This window comes from Gallinula chloropus, assembly GCF_964237585.1.
Source record: "Gallinula chloropus genome assembly, chromosome: 14".
In the NCBI taxonomy this organism is placed as follows: Eukaryota; Metazoa; Chordata; class Aves; order Gruiformes; family Rallidae; genus Gallinula; species Gallinula chloropus.
This window is the reverse complement of record NC_140099.1, coordinates 10,382,737-10,400,443: the sequence shown is the minus strand read 5'-3', so window position 1 is coordinate 10,400,443 and position 17,707 is coordinate 10,382,737. Positions and strand designations below refer to the sequence as shown.

The 17,707-nt window shown below is 47.4% G+C and overlaps 1 protein-coding gene across 1 annotated transcript; it reads left to right on the top strand.

The window, feature by feature from the left end:
- Positions 1–600: 600 nt before the first annotated feature.
- On the top strand, positions 601–16,926 carry CYP46A1 (cytochrome P450 family 46 subfamily A member 1). Its single transcript, XM_084270554.1, has 15 exons — positions 601–756; positions 4,085–4,162; positions 4,435–4,516; positions 5,043–5,116; positions 5,794–5,880; positions 6,570–6,708; positions 7,305–7,415; positions 8,229–8,379; positions 8,901–8,963; positions 10,041–10,113; positions 10,561–10,645; positions 12,470–12,580; positions 13,453–13,541; positions 14,264–14,330; positions 15,353–16,926. The coding sequence occupies exons 1-15, from the start codon at positions 629–631 to the stop codon at positions 15,506–15,508; spliced, it is 1,494 nt and encodes a 497-aa protein (XP_084126680.1). The 5' UTR covers positions 601–628; the 3' UTR covers positions 15,509–16,926.
- Positions 16,927–17,707: the final 781 nt, after the last annotated feature.

Here is a 17,707-nt window from a genome sequence, read left to right as displayed (position 1 = left end):
AGCGGGAACAGCATCCAGGAGGCAGAGGATGGGTAAGGGGTCTTGGGTGCCAGCAGCAGGTGTTGGAGGAGGAAAGAAGGGGAAGAGTTATAGGAGCCAGTGGAGACATGTCGGGGATAAAAAGGTATGCTGGGGTGAGGGCAGGATGCAAAGACAGGATGCAGTGGGACAGCTGTGTATCCAGAGCTTGGGCCGTTCAGGGGGTCTTCTTCTGACATTTGAGGTCTCCTTGTCCTGTGATGCTTTAGCTTAAGAGCCTTCAGCAATGAGCCTTAATTAAATCACGTCTGTAAACCAACGTATGAACATGTAGCACCCTTCCTGACCTCGTCATGCACTTGTTCCATGCACCACCGCCACCCAGGAGAGCGTGTAAATAAACATAAACACACATGTATATAGAAATACGCACACACGTATATAGACATACACAGTCCTGAGGGCACGGGTCCCGCAGCCAGGGCCCCGGCTCAGCGCCCGCCACCCGCCCGCTTCGCCGCCGCCGGGCTCTTTAAGCGGGGCCGCTCCGCCCGCAGCCAACTCTCCCTCCCTCCCTGCGCACAGCCGGGGACTCTCCGGCCCGGCCCGGCCGGGGAAGGGGCGGCGCTGGCAGCGGTCCGCCCGGGCGATGGAGGTGCTTTGGGCCGCGGTTGGGCTTCTGCTCTCCCTCCTCCTGCTGGCCTTCGGCCTCTACTGCTGCTACGTGAAGTACATCCACGCGAAGTATGACCACATCCCCGGCGCCCCGCGGGAGAGGTAAGGGGCAGCACGGCAGGGTCGGGTTAAGGGCACAGGGACCCGGGGTGTCCGGCCTCTGCAGAGAGGTTCCGGGCGCTGCGTCAGTCCCGGTGCCCGTTGCCGTGGCTGGACCTTGCACCGCAGCCGGGCTCGCTGCCAGGCTGGAGCCGCGGGGAAGCATCCGAGTAGAAAGCAAACGCTCCGGCCCGTGCCTCTGCGTGACGACCGGCCGGGACCTTGCTGGTGTGGGCAAGGGCAACGCCGAGGGGGTCAGGCCGGCTGGGCAGAGCGCACGTACGCGCCTGCTGCCCGGGCTGGCAGGCGGCATCGCGCATGGCCGGGGATCCCGGGGCACTGCGCTGCCTGGCTGCGCTACCTGCCCACCTACAGCTCCCAGCTCCTCGCTCCGGGTGTCCGCAGCAGCGCGAAGGGAGCGGTTTGGAGCTGCTCATCTGAGCTGCGCGCTTGCTTCCTACGCCACGGGCACCCGACCAGCAGCACCAGCCGTGCGGGAGGGGCTCCGCGCTGGACCCTGCTCTCCCTCATGAGCTGCGTGTCTGGCTTCTGCTAAATAAAGAAGTGATAAGGGGTAAAGGGCAGCGAGCAAGCTGCCAGCGATTCACTGGCAGCACTGGCACAAGGAGACACAGTCCTGTCAGGAGTGTGTGGGCTTCCCCTTCACCCTCACCTTTGGGTGCCCATGTCCCTGTCACAGGAAGACCAAGGGCACCAAGCTTGGCTGCCAAGCTCCCAGTGTCACCTACTCGTGTATTCGGGGCCAGATTACGGGAAGAGAGGATGGATGTTGTCATACCTGAACATGCTTGTCCTTAGGTTCATTTTGAGATGTGAGGTAGCACCCTAGAGTAGTGGCAGCTTGAGGAATGCTGTGGCTGCTTTTCTGTCCCCTCTTTAGGGTTTGAGGCTTGCTGGTGATCAACCTAGGATCCTTTGCAGGAAGGTTTCTAGGTATGTCTGGTTGAAACCTGGTATATCATGTGAGCACACAATACTTGATAACTTCTCAAAGTATAAATTGCTTCTGACAGTCCAAAATCCTCATCTTGGACGGTACCTGTTGCACGAAGACTTCCAGTCCTAGCTGTCCAAGATAAGGAAAATTAAATACCTCCAGCTCTGAAAGTCATTTATTTAAAAAAAAAAAAAAAAAAAAAAAGTAAAGCCAGGTGGTGTGTGTGATGCTTTAGTTTTCTCCAGTACAAGAAAGACCTGGTCACTGGGATGAGTCCAGGATGTCCAGGAGGCAGAGAGCTACGCTTGCTTTGGGTGTAGAACCAGCTGCTGAAGGGTAGAGGGGATCCAGTGGCTGTTTTCGCTACCTAATGGGTGATTATGAGGAGATGGAGCCAGGCTCCATGGAGTTGCAAAATGAAGGACAAAGGGCACAAGTTGTCTCGAGGGAAATCCTGGTTTGGTGTAAAGCACCATGAGGGTGCTCAGGCACTGGCATGAGTGACTGGGTGAGACTCTGAGCCATGGATCATAGTTCTGACATTGGCTGGCCTGGTTGCCTCCAGAGGTCCTTGCCAATGCAAGTTACTCTGAAACAGGATTCATCCAAATCTAAAGACTTCTCTGAGACTGTATCTGGCAAACTGGAGAAGAGCAGCACCAGAAGCAAGAGCTGGCTTGTTTCCAATTTGCTGCCCACCGGGACCAGCCTCCAAACTGTGGCCAGCAGATCTGCTCACCAGCCAGCCCACAACCTGTGTTGTTCCATGGTGTTACTCTGTCCCAGGTGCATGACTTTCCCTTTGCCCTTGGGTCTTTCCCTTTGATCAAAGCTTAAGAAAGCCTTGTTTTATGATGAAGTACAACAGGATCTTATCAAAACCATGGACCTTGTCTAAGGTTGTATAATGACAAGATTTTATTGACACCCTTGTTTTCTTGGTCTGATTTATTTTATCAGAACTAACACAGTGCATTTTTAAAGGAGACTTGTGCAGGACAGACTGTACGAGTGAGTCCTAGTGGCTTTGTGGCATTTTTACTGCATGAATGGCTCACCTGTGGAGAAAGAAGGTCATCTCTTCAAAAATGTTTTTCATTTTAAAGCTTTAATAGCACAAAATGAACAAAATTAATTTCTTTGCAAGTATGTGTTTTCAGATGGTAGTGTCACACCATCTGAATGTAGCCCAAGCCAAGCCCTTGCTTGGTATTTTTTCATGGCAGGCAGTAAGTAATTGGGGCTTCTCATTAGCAGATGAATTTTTAAGGCCTGTTGTAACACCTGACTTAACTGAGATGATAGGACAAGGGGTGAGAAATACCTCTGAGGACTCATGTGTCACACAGAAGGAGCCTTGAGGGGGCACCTTGCTTCATGCACTGCAGATAGAATGGTTTCCAGAGCTTTAGCTAACAGAGGACTTGTCTGTCATACTGGGGGCTTTTGCATCTTATTGGAGTCTGGTTACAGTGGAGGAGTCAAACAAATGAAGGATTAAAAGTTTCTTTGGATGTTGAGTAACTTTGTTGAGCGCTTGTTAATTTAAGTGCCTCCCAGTTCCAAGAGAAACAAAAGAAGAGCCTGTTTTTCCCCTGTAGCTTGTTTATGCTGAAAAGAATGATAGCATGGCTGTCTGTCTCAAATGGAAAACAAATCTCAAGTGCAGCTTGCTTCATTCAGAGAGGAACTTGGCCAGATCTTCCTTCAGATGTATGCAAAGCTGCTGGGAATTTGCCATGTAGAGTCAAAGGAAGGAATTGACCTCTAACTTTTTAATACAGCTATTATATTTGAAGAGTTGATCCTTTTTATTAATTTCTGCAGTTTTCATATTAACCACTTCTAGGACCTTCTAAGTTGTCCTTTTTTTTTTTTTTCTTTAACATTTGAGGTGACATGGCTTTAGAGACAGGAGACTGTTCCTAATTCTACTCAATTTACCACCTCCACTGACAAAAGCAAAGGTACACATACCAAGGCTGAGTATGCATTAAATAAGCTTTAATGCAATCATCTGTTGCATGTACAGAAACGTAACAGTTGCAGTGGAGATTCTGTTGGACAGAGCAAAGCAGTTTGCTGGGAGCTGCCATCCAGTCCCAAGCATCTCTGGCACAGCAGCTAAAAAGACCATATCCTGTGTGTGCATTGGTCTTTCTGGCTGCAGGAGTGCACCAGCCTGTCCCTGGTTCCTACCTTACCCCTGTGAGGGCTGGGCATTGGCACAGCAAGGTGTTATTTTTAATCTTTCCGTATAGGGAGGAAATCACAAGCAACCCTCGTATTGCATCACTGAGCACCAAGGATTGCAGACTATACAAAGCCCTGTGTTGGCATCCTCATGACACTCTCAACCTTCATTTTCTGCAGCTTTTTATTTGGGCATCTGCTGATCTTGGGGAGAATGCTGAAGAAACAGGAGTTCATACATGATCTCCTCCTGCAGTGGTAAGTGGAGACACGTAAGTAACATCAAATGGGGTAGCCCTGTGACACAGATTGGGAAATAGAGGCACAGAGGCCCTGAGTTACGTATTTAGCACCATTCAGAAGGTCAGTACAGGAGCTAGAGGGAGCCCATTGATCTTTCTCTTACTGGCTTTATTCACTGAAGACTTCAGTAGTTCCCTGCTATGGCTCTTTGAGGTTACCAGGTCTGAACTGTTACAGGTTGGTGGTGTGTACCATAATTCTGTTTCTTCTTTTTTCTTCTCTTTTAGGGCAGAGAAGTATGGCCCTATTGTACGGGTTAATGCCTTTCACAAAGTCTCAGTACTGATCCTGAGTCCTGAAGGAGTGAAGGTACTGAAAAGTAAAGGCGAATCCACAGTGGGGATTGGCCTGTCCCTCCACGCCTGATGTTCAGGACAGCGTGGGGCAACCACCTGCAGAGAGGGCAGCTCTGGCAGGGTTAGGAATATGAGAGGCTCTGCTCTCTGGGCTGTCCTGATTTACTTTCTTCCTTGATCAGTTGATTTACTTTGTTACCTTTATTTTAACAGTATCTAGACCAAGCATCTGCTATTTCTGAAAAGCAGATTCTCTGCAAGAGCTTAAAATCTCAAATGAGTGGGGCACAAGGGACCGAATTTCTTCCTGTAAATCTTTGCAATAACCAGAGAGTGAGATTTCAGGTCACTGGGCAAAAAGTGCTAGAGGCATGCAAGCCAAGCTAGCAGCATGTGAACTGGGGAATCAGAGCACACTAAATAATTAATCTAGTCTTCAGACTATTGCTACAGGAGGAAAAAAGTAAATGTATGAGTGGATTTTTTTTATTTTTTAATGGCTTGCCCTCAGTATTCACTGACCTGAGATTTCATTTTAGGAATTCTTGATGTCACCACAGTACCCAAAGGATCGGGTGGTGTATGGTCCTATGTTCAACATATTTGGTGAGAGGTAGGCATAACTTCTCTGAAGCCACTGTGATCTGAAAACAAGTGAAAGACTAATAACATCATGGGCATGACACTTACTTTGACTCAGTTTACCTCAGTGTGGAGATTAATGACTAATTCCAGATATATGTAAAATGCATGTACCTATTAAATTATGTGTGAAGTCAAATGTCTTCCTAGTAGGGAAGAGGTTATGTTGGATTTTTCACCTTGATCACATATTTTATTCCATCTCCCCCCATGGATGCTCAGTCTCAGAATAGTTTGTTCAAGAGCATCATCAAACTTCTTGCTTAGAGTTTAGAGCATCAAATTATTCCTTAATGTGTGGGAGTTTCCAGCTCTTAAGTTCAATAACAAAAAAAAAAAAAAAAGGGGGTTTGTCTGTTATCCTGACAGTTTTAATAATAATCCAGTATTAATTATTTACATAACAGCCATAATGAATCAGCGTCTTATAGGACTCAGCAATCCACATCTACCAGGCAGAACGTATCTGCAGTTCAGTTGTTGTCCACAATGATGCAACGACCGTGTACTCAAAGCAGCACGGTGCTCCCTAAGCATGGGAAAAAATGCAAGAAGGTAGATGTGGGAGGGTTATCTTTTGTGACTACCTGGGGTTCAGCTGCCTTGCTTGCTAAAACCTGTTCCTTTCCTTGTTCTCCTACATGCCAGGTTTCTCGGGAATGGCTTGGTAACTGTTTGCAACCATGAACACTGGCGCAAGCAGCGGAGGTTGATGGATCCAGCTTTCAGCCGAACGTAAGGCACATATCTCTGGGATGGCCTAGCTGCTATTTCTACTGTATCTGCATGATTTCCCCATCACTGATCCATTCTTTTATATTTAGAAAGAGGAAAAAACCCCAAACATTTAGTGCCAAATTCACATTTTACTTGAGTCCAATGTGTCATTTCCATCACGAGTATAGTTTGACCAAACTTTACGTGGGGCAGTGACACCACTGTGAGCTCAGTGATGACAGAAAGGGTTGTGCATCCAGGAGTGTGGTGCAGTGACTGCTTTATCCTGTCGGAAAATGGACCTCAGGAATTTGACGTAGGCAAGCCACGTCATTCCCCTGAGTGATTCCCTGTGGCAGATATGGTGTGATTGATAAGCAGGGGGTTGGTCTGCTTTGCTTGTGTGTACCTTGATGCATTGCATTTAGGGTCTGAAGATAAAATCTGTTTGCTTCAGCATGCACAGGTCAAGCCCTTTGCCATGATAGCCATTGTTTACACGGCAGGATGGAGTGGGGTTGCTATAAGAATAATTTAGATAATTTTATCTGTTTGCTTTTTGATGTATTTTTTTAAAATTAGAATTATTTATTATAAATAAATAAAAATATATTTATAATTTTCTATGGGAAATAATGAAGGTGATTTTGCCTGAGCAGAGATGTTCTCTCCAGAGCCCCCAACACTCATTTTTATTGATTGTTCAGCTACCTGATTGGTCTGATGGAAACTTTTAATGAAAAAGCAGAGGAGCTGATGGAGAAGCTAGAGGAAAAGGCAGATGGAAAAAAAGAGTTTAGCATGCTGACCATGATGAACCGGGCGACTTTGGATATCATTGCAAAGGTACCAGCTGTCCACTTACTTGTTTCCCCTGCGACTGGCAGGAAGGAGTGGAAGTAATGGGTACTGGCAGCAGGACAGGATCAGAAGCTGGAGCCAGGGAACCAGACCTTTATACAGTAGTGCCAGAAGAGCTCAAGGACTAATTGTGCTGCTTTCATTCAGGCTGAGCCATAGCAAGGGGAAGTTAGGGAAGGGTCTGCACAGCCTCCGTGTGCCCTGCAGGATGGGGACCCTTTGCAAAAGCCCTTACAGCCTCGTATCTCCCACCTCTCCATGCCAAGAGGGACACACGGGTGCTCGTTCACACATAGATGTTGTATTATTACCATTATGCATCAGCATGAAGTCTGCTTTGTGATGGCTTTTCCCTTCTCTGTGCAAAGCAGTTGGGGATGAATGGAGAGTAATAGTAAATTATTAGTCCCCCCCGAGTTAGGAGGAAGCGTAATGTAGATATTACCAGTCCCTTGCAGCCTTCTGCAATACCTGAGGTATTTTTAGGGGAAAAGACAACCGCATGAGGCTGTCCTGCTCTCACACCCCAGCGAACCAGAAGGATGCAGCAGGTTGCTGCCTTTTTCTCTTCTGCTCCTCAGGTAGCCTTTGGCTTGGAATTAAATGCACTGAGTGATGACCAGACACCTTTCCCACACGCTGTCACCATGATTTTGGAAGGAATGACCAAGTCGCGCATCCCTCTCCTGCAGGTCTGTATGCACCTCACTTCAGTCCTCTCTCCTCATGTCCAGCTGAAGCTCTGCTCCTGCACGAGTCCCACATGTGGCAGGGACAGGGTCATCAGTAGCTCTTTCTCTCCAGTGTGCATTGAGATAAAATTCATTGATGCTTTGAATCACTTGCAAAATTAGCATTACCACTGAATGCTTCCTTTCTGTTGTGCTGCCTTCTCATCACCCAAGCATGTCTTGTCTTCTCATGTGGTTTTATACTTGCATGCTCACCACTGCAATAATTGAGGGTTTTGCTGGTTGTCCAAGCAGGGTGGCAGTCTTCACTCAAGGTGGAAGAAATTTGAACTTTCTTACCATTTAAAAAATATTTATTTTCAACCAAAATTTATATACTACTATTTCCAATTACACCCATTATTTCCTAGTATATAAATTTTGGGTGTAATTGGAAATATTTAACTTAAAAGTCATTCCGTGGCTTCTCATGAAGGCTGTACTTAAGGCTGTTAGACTTTTGTTTTCCATTTTGGGCCCAGCAGTGAGATTGTGTATCACACGCTGCAGCTTCTCTCAGTAGAGAGATGAGGAATTTGTTGACCATGCTCAAAGCATCGTATCTGACAAGGCAGGACATCAGCATGCTCGGATTGGAATAGGCCTTATTTCAGCCCAAACCTTGGGCACACTCACTTCGTTCTGCGGAGACCAGATGTTCTAGTGAGAAATGTCATTTAACAGAACACAAGGTGCTCGCTTGAAAAACAATGCTTGATGATTTTTTTTTTACCAGTGAAAGGAATAAAAGTACTAAATAAATTCTGTATTCAGCACGCGCCAAGGAAGCTGGTGAAAGAGGTCAGGGAGAGCGTGAGGCTGCTGCGGCGCGTGGGGAAGGAGTGCATTGACCAGAGGAGAGAGGCCATCCGGAACGGGAAAGAAGACACACCGGATATTCTTACACAGATACTGAAAGGAGATGGTAAGGGACATGTTGCTTTTGGAGTTGTTTAATCTGTGGCATGTTTTGCTGTGAGATTTCATAGAATAGTCTGGGTTGGAAGGGACCTCAAAGCCCATCTAGCTCCAACCCCCCGCCATGGACAGGAACACCCTCCACTAGCCCAGGTTGCCCAAAGCCCCATCCAACCCGGCCTTGAACACTGCCAGGGAGGGGCAGCCACAGCTTCTCTGGGCAGCCTGTGCCAGGGCCTCACCATCCTCACAGCGAAGAACTGGGAAAGCTTATTTTGGGGATCTGAACTTTGATCCTCTAATGTCTTCAGAAGGGTTTTTATCATATTGAAGATGGAGTTGCTTTGAAAATTTCCCATTTCTTTGTGTTGGATCAAAAATTGGTCCCAAGTCACTGCTGAGTTGTCCACTCAACATCCCCTCCCTATGCCACCTCAGAAAATGTGCAAAACAGGGCAGAGCATCTTGGCTATTCCAGCTGGGGCACAGGAATGTTTCCTAATCTCGTTTGCTTTTCTCTCTTGACAGCTCTGGAGGAAACTAAAGATGATGAAAACATTCTGGATAACTTTATCACTTTCTTTGTTGCAGGTTTGTAGCTATCTTAATGTTTGGCTCTATCATGGGGGAAGAAATACTCCTTTTGGGGCCATCTTCAGGGTTACCATTAATGTCCTTGTTCACTCTGTGTGATGCTGCTGTAACCAGGAGTCACTTGTTTAGAAGACAGCAGTATTATGCTGGTGTGGGGCCAGCTGGGTGAGGTCTGAAGAGAACATGTGTTTTTCTCATAGGCTCATAGATGTTTTATCCTCCTTTGGTCATGTCAATGCAGCAAATGGTGCCAGGTCTGTGGTTTCCAACCCGCAGTGCAGAGGGCAGCACTGTCCACCCATGAGGTTCTGGTCCTTCCTCCCATATCCTGCTGAACCCCGCTGAAAGCATCATTCCGTGTGCCTTCACATCCCCTCACCCTCGCAATTAAATGCTGTTCTTGCCTTAAGAGCCCTAGTCAGCAGCTGGTAGGAGAGGGCACTGTCAAGCTTATCAGAAAAAGTAGGGGCTGAGATGATACATGAGGCAAACAACATAGAAAGATCAATTTTGCAAGTCAGTAGGAATTGGGGTCCCAAGGAGGTGAGATCAAAACACTGCTCTATTTGTAAGAAAGACATTATTGTGACAAATACATCTTTGCAAAGTCTGTTTTCTGTGATGCTTCAAAGCAGTACATATGCCTATCCATGGAAAAATGAAAGCTGTCCACATGAAGCCACCATTTCAAAGAAAGACAGTTAGAAGTTCTGTTTTCCCTTGAAACCAGTAAATCCTTGCTTCTCACAGAGCCCTGTGTCCTGTAGTCTGACAGGACAAACACTGAACCTCACTGGTGCTCCTGTGAGGGGGCTCATAACCAGCAGGTGCTGCGTGCAGCCATGGCAGCTTTGCCTAGAGCAAGGCAGCTCGTACCCTTATCAGCTATGACTTGCTCTTGTCATTCTTAAAAGCCAGAATTTAGAATGTATAATTTACATCCCTTTTAGTGTGTCCTTTACGTTCTGGTCCTGATGTTTAACGTTTCCTGTTCACAACCAATCATGCTGTTAGCCCATCTTTTTACCATGCTTATTTCGTACTAGCCTTTAAACCAGTTTTCTGTGTTGTTAGGTCATGAAACCTCTGCCAATCAGCTGTCATTTACAGTGATGGCACTGGGTCAGCATCCTGAAATACTGGAAAGGTACGTGTGCTCTGATTTGTGAACCCAGCTTGCTGTTCATTTCAAGGCGAACTTAGTTATAAGGATTATTAAAAAGCTACCATTGATTCCTGATAAAATCTAGCCTCCCCTCAAAAATAAACAGTTTTCTAGTCCAAATATATTTAAAATATTTAAAAATCTTAGGATTACTTTAACTCCATCTAGGTGATTTTTTTCCCCAAGCCTTTACATAAAGCTGGTGCCGAGTCCTGCCTGACTCGGCTGCACTGTGCACACACTGCTCCTTCCTGCTACAAGGCACAAGCTCAGATGAGCTGGCTGGGAATCAGTTGACATGTTACCTGAGGAGGGGAGTCAAAGTCCAACTCTGTGTTGGGAAAGTAAAAAATGTAATTTGTCAGCTTGCCCAGCAAGAAATGGGTGTCTGCAACTAACTGATCTGATTTATTTTTAATTCAACTGCAGGGTTCAGGCCGAAGTGGATGAAGTTCTTGGTTCCAGGAGAGACATTACCTATGAGGATCTTAGCAAACTCACATACTTATCACAGGTATGGTAGGAGTCAGATAAATACCAGTCAGAGCTCTTGGTAACATTCCTGCCATCTCATGGGACTGCCAAGAGCAATACCAATATGTGATCCTGACAGTGTTTGTCCCCAGAGAGTCAGAAAGCAGGTGCCGTGCTTTAGTCCAGCCTTGTTGGGAAGGATGCTACCATCATTTCTTTCCCAAATCCCACATGATCCATTCATGGCTTGCTTTAATCGTTACCAAGCTGGGGGCTAGAGTGGCGCTGCTTGATCCCCACTTGTTTAAACTAAAACTATAGCTGTGTTTTACAAAGGGTGTGCAACTTCAAGCCCAACCTGTGTGTGAGTTCCACACGCTTTCCAAACTCACAACTCTATTTTTGTTTGATTGTTGTTAAAGCATTTCCAGCTGTTATCTCATCACATGCCATAACCCCTGCAGCATTTGAGGACATCCAAAAGTAATGGCAATTTTTTTTTTGTCCAATTTTGATTTTTTTTATTATCCACTTGTGAAACCCTCTTCAGTCACTCGGCGGGGGGACAGGTTTGGTCCTAAAAGAAGTCTTGTGTATAGAAATACTGGTTGGTAATGAACTGCAAAGCCAGGGCTTGGCTACCTGCCAGCATTTGTATTCCATACCCTTCTTTACAAGATGGGGGACACCAGTAGCTGTCAGGAGAGGCTGAATCGTGGTCCTGGCAGCTATTCTTCCTGCTTAAATTCCCTGTGATTTTAATAGTCTGACACAATCACTCTTCTCTTATACTACTGCCCTGTCAAGGTGGGTGGTGGTGTTTCACCAATTAGTATATCCTACCCTACAAATCCCTGTGCTTTGCCAATGGATAGATTTCAGAGGTGTGTTTCTCCGTAAGGAAAAGGCATCTCTGCCTGGTTACAGAAATCAGCAGGTTTCCTTCGGCTTCTTCAAAGGCCATCACAATTATACCACTCCAATTAGGATGAGATATCTAAGCCTTTCAGTTTTAAGACAGATCACATGAGAGCCTCTCAAAGACCACTGTTAATTTAACAGAACAAACTTGGATCTATACAGCCAAAAAATCACAGTCACCCTCGGTCAGAACCAGTCCATCACTGGAGTATCACAGACCATGGGACGACTCCTGTCGCTCAGGCAATTCTGAATCCTTTTGTCCACGCTTCTTTCTCGTTAATCCACTCGTGCATACACACTGTTAATTGCATTTGCAGTGCAATGGTAATGTGCACTGTTAATTGGGTTTCACTTTGATGAAATAAGCCATTCTTACAGCTCGCTGCCACCAAAAGAAACGGTCTCACGCCACTTTTTTCTCACTGTTCCCTATATATTTTCCTTTGCCAGGTTGTTTTTTGTCATTTTGGTGCTCTGACCTGGCTCAACTTCCCAAGCAGCAGAAGCAGGACAAAGGCAGGAGTGGGACCGCAGTGCTGAGAGTGGGAAGGAGGTGGGAGCAACCACCCATCCTTGTGACAGCCAGCACTGAGAACAGCTCACTGGAGGCATGAGACTCCACTCTTCAAAATCCCCTTTGAATGTGCTTCCCGCTAATTTTTCATTCAGTTGTTGCCCTGACTTGCAGGGTTAGACCTGTTCAATGCTCCTGGGGGTTCTGGCTTCTTTTTCTCTGTGTTTTAACTGGTTGTAAGAAAGAACCAGGCCTGAAGGAGCTGACTTAGCCATATATTTTGCCCACAGGATAATCCAGCATCTGTTCCACAAGTCAAAAGCTCCCATTTAGCGGCAATGAAAGGCCATAGGGAGATAATTAATTTTATTTCTGCTTCCTACACTCTATTAACTAACTGACCTTTTGTGCTTTTTGCTGACACAGGTTTTGAAGGAATCGCTGCGGCTGTACCCACCCGTCCCAGGGACAGTACGCTGGATGGAGAAGGAGTGTGTCATCAGTGGCATCAGAATTCCTGCAAAAACATCACTCATTGTGAGTCTCATCCACCAGCAGTGCCTTTTAGCTGCTCCAGTCCCTCCAAATGTAATGAACGAGTGTATCAGAGGGTCAGAATCCTTCTACTGGCCTCTCTAAACTTTTGGCCAAAACTGAGGTGGGTCTCTGGATCAGCCTTGCCTGGGGAGTGGAAGGCAGTTATGGTTTTGTATTTGTGACATCCAAGAGGCATTTGTAGATGACAGGTTGGCCATGAGCCAGCAATGTGCCCTGGTGGCTAAGAGAGCCAATGGGAGCTGTGTGGCCAGCAGGTTGAAGGAGGTGATCCTCCCCCTCTACTCTGCCCTGGTCAGGCCCCACCTGGAGTATTGTGTCCAGTTCTGGGCTCCCTGGTATAAAAAAGACAGGGATCTCCTGGAGAGAGTCCAGAGGAGGCTACGGAGATGATTAAGGACCTGGAGCATCTCCCCTATGAGGTAAGGCTGAGTGAGCTGGGACTGTTCAGCCTGGAGAAAAGAAGACTAAGGGGGGACCTTATGAATGTTTATAAATATCTCAAGTATGGGATGCAGGGGGAAATGGCCAGCCCCTTTTCAGTGCTCTGTGGAGAGAGGACAAGGGGCAATGGCTGCAAGTTGAAGCACAGGAAGTTCCGCACCAACACGTGGAAGAACTTTTACCCAGTGAGGGTGACAGAGCCCTGGGACAGGCTGCCCAGGGGGTGTGGAGTCTCCTTCTCTGGAGAGATTCCAGCCCCGTCTGGACACCTGTCTGTGCAATATGAGCTGGGGAGCTGCTCTGGCAGGGGGTTGGACCCAATGATCTCTCAAGGTCCCTTGCAACCCCTGTGATTCTGTGATTTTTAGTCTGCTGCTCCTGACTAATGCAAATAAACTCTTTCTTGACAGCTCAGCTCTTATGTAATGGGGAGGATGGAAAGGTATTTCAAGGATCCCCTCACTTTCAATCCAGACCGATTTAGCAAGGATGCACCTAAGTGAGTTTCTTTTTACTCTCAGGTTATTAAATATGTAAGAAAAAACCATTACAGGAAGGGATTTCAAGGGGAAGAAAGTAGAATAAAGGTATTTTGTCATTCCAGTATAAGTAATGCCTAGGCCCTCTCCAAATGCAAACAGAGAGCAGTCATGTGCAACTTCTGTTCAGAAGTTTGTTATGCCACATGATACCTTACACAGACACCAATTCTAATGTCATTTAATGTTAATTTACCTCAGTGTAAACAAGGTTTTTACCAAACCCAGGTTGAACGTTTGCCTTAATGCAATACAGACTGTGTGGCAGCTCTGGCCTGAGGATGATTGAGGGGTCTCCACATTAGGGATGGGGCAAAGGGCCAAGGGACAGAAGGTTTTCAGCCATGTGGGCTGGCAGCCTAAGCCTAATCAATAGGTGGGAGTGCAATAGGAGGGACCAGTGACCTAAACTGGTGGTGCTGATCCCTGCATCTCACTACTTCAGGGCTTTTACTTCAGCCTAGAGTTAGTCTGGGGTCCTGAACCAAATTGGGTGGATTGTTACATCCCTGTGATGCACTAGAGAGCTTTTAGAATAGGCTTGACATTCAGCTTTGAAATAAGGATTGCATGCATCAAAACAGTTCTGTGAGCTCTCAAGTCAGCTAGGTGAGGACATGTTTAGATCACTTCCTTGCTGCTGTGATGTGTGCTGGTTTCTTTACAACATCCTTCTTTGCAGGCCATATTACTGCTATTTTCCATTCTCTCTGGGACCCCGCTCGTGCATCGGGCAGATGTTTGCACAGGTAAGCACAGGCCTGGAATGATGCATCATAGTGAGCACTGGGCCAGCTCAGGGGTGTGCTGGCTGTGGCTAGTGGGGGGAAAACAAAGGCTACAGTGATGGTGCACTGACCCCCTTCACTCCAGAGAGACAGTCCCCACCATGTGCCCATGAGGGCATGTCACTCAAACACCATCAGGTGAGCAGACATACATATACCAAACCAGTCCTGTATCACCTGTGCCCACGTGCAGCCAAGGTGCCTGCAGAGGAGGGGTGCAGGCTGCTCTCCCGCTGAACTGTCCTGGGTTGCTGTGCTTGGGTCCAAACCGTGTGAAGGTCAATATCCCTCTGCCAGCTGAGATCAGACACACCGGGGGTGTGCAGGGGCTCTTGGGGACCATCCTGTGGCCACAGCTGGCAGAGTCAAGGCAGGGAAGGCATCAGCTGGTAGAAGGGCACAAGCCAGGACTGGCACTGAGAAGGTGAAGAGGGGGCTGCGTGGACGGGAAGAACAACTTCATGAAGTTCAGAGTGTTTCAGTAGGACAGTATGAGGCCAGCTCGGCAGGTCTGTGCTGTTGAGTTCATCTAAGCGCTGATGCTCAAAATCTTCAGGTTAAAATGCTTGATTTTACCTTTGGTTTCCAAAATGGGGTGCACACAGGGACAGATCTGTGTGTCTGTCAGTTATCTTGAAATCCAGAAAGCCCCAGGTGACTTCTTCCTCCCCAAACTCATCAGCTGCATGAAGAGTAATGCTGAAGTTTTAAATTCTTATATTGACAGTGCAGTTCAGGTTAGAAATTACTCTTAATTTCTTCTCAGAGTGGTTGGGCCTTGGAACAGGGTGCCCAGGGAGGTGGTGGAGTCACCATCCCTCAGGGTGTTTAAGGAAAGGTCAGATGTACTTAGGGACATGGTTTAGTTAGGGGTGTAGGTGGTTGGGGGATGGTTGGACTAGATGATCTGGGAGGTCTTTTCCAACCTTAATGATTCTGTTTGCTGTCCCTGATAAGTTCACTTGTTTTTCCTTTCTTAACAGATGGAGACAAAGGTGGTGATGGCAAAACTGCTGCAGAGGTTTGAATTCCAGCTGGTACCAGGGCAGAGCTTTAAACTCCTGGATTCTGGAACCGTTCGCCCACTAGATGGAGTGATGTGTAAATTAAAGCCCAGGAGCCCTGCCAGGAGTGACTGACTGCTCGGGATGGGAGTGGGACACGGTAGTGGTAGTTTCCTCTGATTGTGAAGATCTTCACACTAATCAAAGGTTAGGTTCTGCAGGTCCTTTTAAAGGGTTTCTAGACTGATTTTTTTTTCCCTTAGCTTTCCTCCTCATTTACTGAAGAAAACTTTGGGGGGAGTCACTCTAAATGTGTTTGAGCATCTTTGATCTGGAAGCATAACTGGAGTTGCAAAGCCTGTAATTTTATTGGGGGACTATTTGGTTTTAACCAGACTTGAAAGAGAGTATCTTTTCACTGGAGTATCCCTGCAGCTCCATGTAAACCTACACTCAAATCCCAGCTGATAGTTTCCACTAAATTAATTTACAACACAAACCCCTGATTTGGGGAGTTTTCTATTTACACAATGAAATCAGAAACCATAGTAGAGCACAAGACTTAGGATGAACTTGGGAAGAGAAGTTTGGAGATACTCTCTTGTTCAAAGCAATTTTCCCATCCTGGCTGTAACCAAGAACTACTGCTAGGAGCAGAGACCGAGGCCACTACTTTCTCATGTTGCTTCTGCTTTATTTTTATTCAGTCTCTCCGACTTTTCTTCCACTATTACTCAGAGCAGAGATTCCCAGTCCATGCTGCTGAAAGGGGATTTCCTGCTCCCTCCTACCGCTCCCCACAGCCCATGCTCATTCTCCTGAAACACTGTTCTTTTGATTGGGGGGAGCGGGGGGACGTGTCTTGCTGGATTTATTTTGACCTGGATCAGTCTCCCCATCTGGTTTACCACCAAGCTATACCAATGCTTGGGCTAGATGGTCTGGTAGGTACAGCAGGGCTGGAAGATAAGTGCCTACAACCCAATGCTGCTTAAAAGGGTATTGCCACTGAAGAAATGCATCTGCAACCTGAGTAAGAAGCAGGAGGAGTCCTGCCTCCCTTTCTTCCGCAAAGGGACCAGAATTGCTCATGGCATTGCTGGCTTGCAGCCTGGCTCTGCTAGGGGGAAAAAAAAAAAACCCATCCTGTGAAAATGCCTCCTTCCAGGAATACGTGGATACCTAACGTGAGTTTGGGCTTCATCTATTATGAAATACAGGGAATCTGAGACTGTTATTTCATCCCTTTTTGAAACGGAGGCAAGAGCCCAGTCTGTACACTGTCACGTTGCTGGGGTCGTTTCCACACCAGGAGGTTTCCCTGGCTCTGTTCCTGCTGTGCATGGTGTCGTTCAGGGCAGCAGCAGGGCAGCAGGCTGGTAAGGCTGAGGCAGCTTTTGGTAACATAAGCAATGTCATACAATGTACTAACATGACTCATGCCCAGAGATGCCAGGAAGGTTTGGTCCATCTATCAATAGACCAGCTCTCTAATCCCTTGCGCTGGAGATCAGCTTATATCTTCCTAGACGTTAATAAAATATAATGTGGAAAAGTGAGGACTCTCTGGCTGGGTGTGTGTTCCCAGGGGCGTTGGGAGTGGGATGCCTGATGTCAGTTAGACTGGATGTGCTAGTGGTGTAACAAAAGGCTGAAGCTTGGGAATATGTTAGTGGGAGGGAAGCATCTCAGTGGTGTAGGGAGTGGGGGGAGCTGTGAACACAGACAGCTCGCCAGACACCCTGGCAAACTGCGCTGTGGAGATGTGAGACGCCACCATGCCCACTCCCCACTCTGCACTGCTAATGAATAAGCTGAGATGCATGAGTCCCACAAATAAGTATTCCCTTCTGCTACCTCTGCAGTGGAGTTGGGTACCTCCGAGGGCTGCTCATGGGGAGTGGTAGCGTGTTAATGCCCTGCAGTGAGTTTGGTCAGACCTCATCTGCTCCAGAGTGGTGCCTTCTCCCCCCATCCCCCCCCCCCCCCTCCCCGCCCCCTCAGCGCTGCTCTTCCTGCTGTCTGCAAGCCCACCTGCCATCCAGCTCTGCAGGGACTGCTGACACAGGCTTTCTTCCTGTGAGCAAACACCCCAGAGCTCTTGCCCCACCGTTGCCTGGCAGTGATGATCTCTTTCCAGCAGATGGCAAGCTCTCCTTGTCGATGCCCTCAATGGGATCAGCGCTCCTCATCCTTGGCAGCCCCTTCTCTTGGAAGACAACCCCCCCGGGCTCTTCTACCACGGCATCATAGAGCAGGAGTAGATGATGCCCTGTGATGTGGTGCAAACACCCTGCAGCGCTCTCACTGTTTGCATCCTCTGCTCCCAGCCAG

Bases quoted from the DNA above. Each gene is read 5' to 3' on its own strand.
- CYP46A1 (XM_084270554.1), top strand. From the start codon at position 629: ATGGAGGTGCTTTGGGCCGCGGTTGGGCTTCTGCTCTCCCTCCTCCTG. The intron at 7,416-8,228 runs GTCTGTATGCAC...TTCTGTATTCAG, and splicing joins CGCGCATCCCTCTCCTGCAG to CACGCGCCAAGGAAGCTGGT. The intron at 8,380-8,900 runs GTAAGGGACATG...CTCTCTTGACAG, and splicing joins ACAGATACTGAAAGGAGATG to CTCTGGAGGAAACTAAAGAT.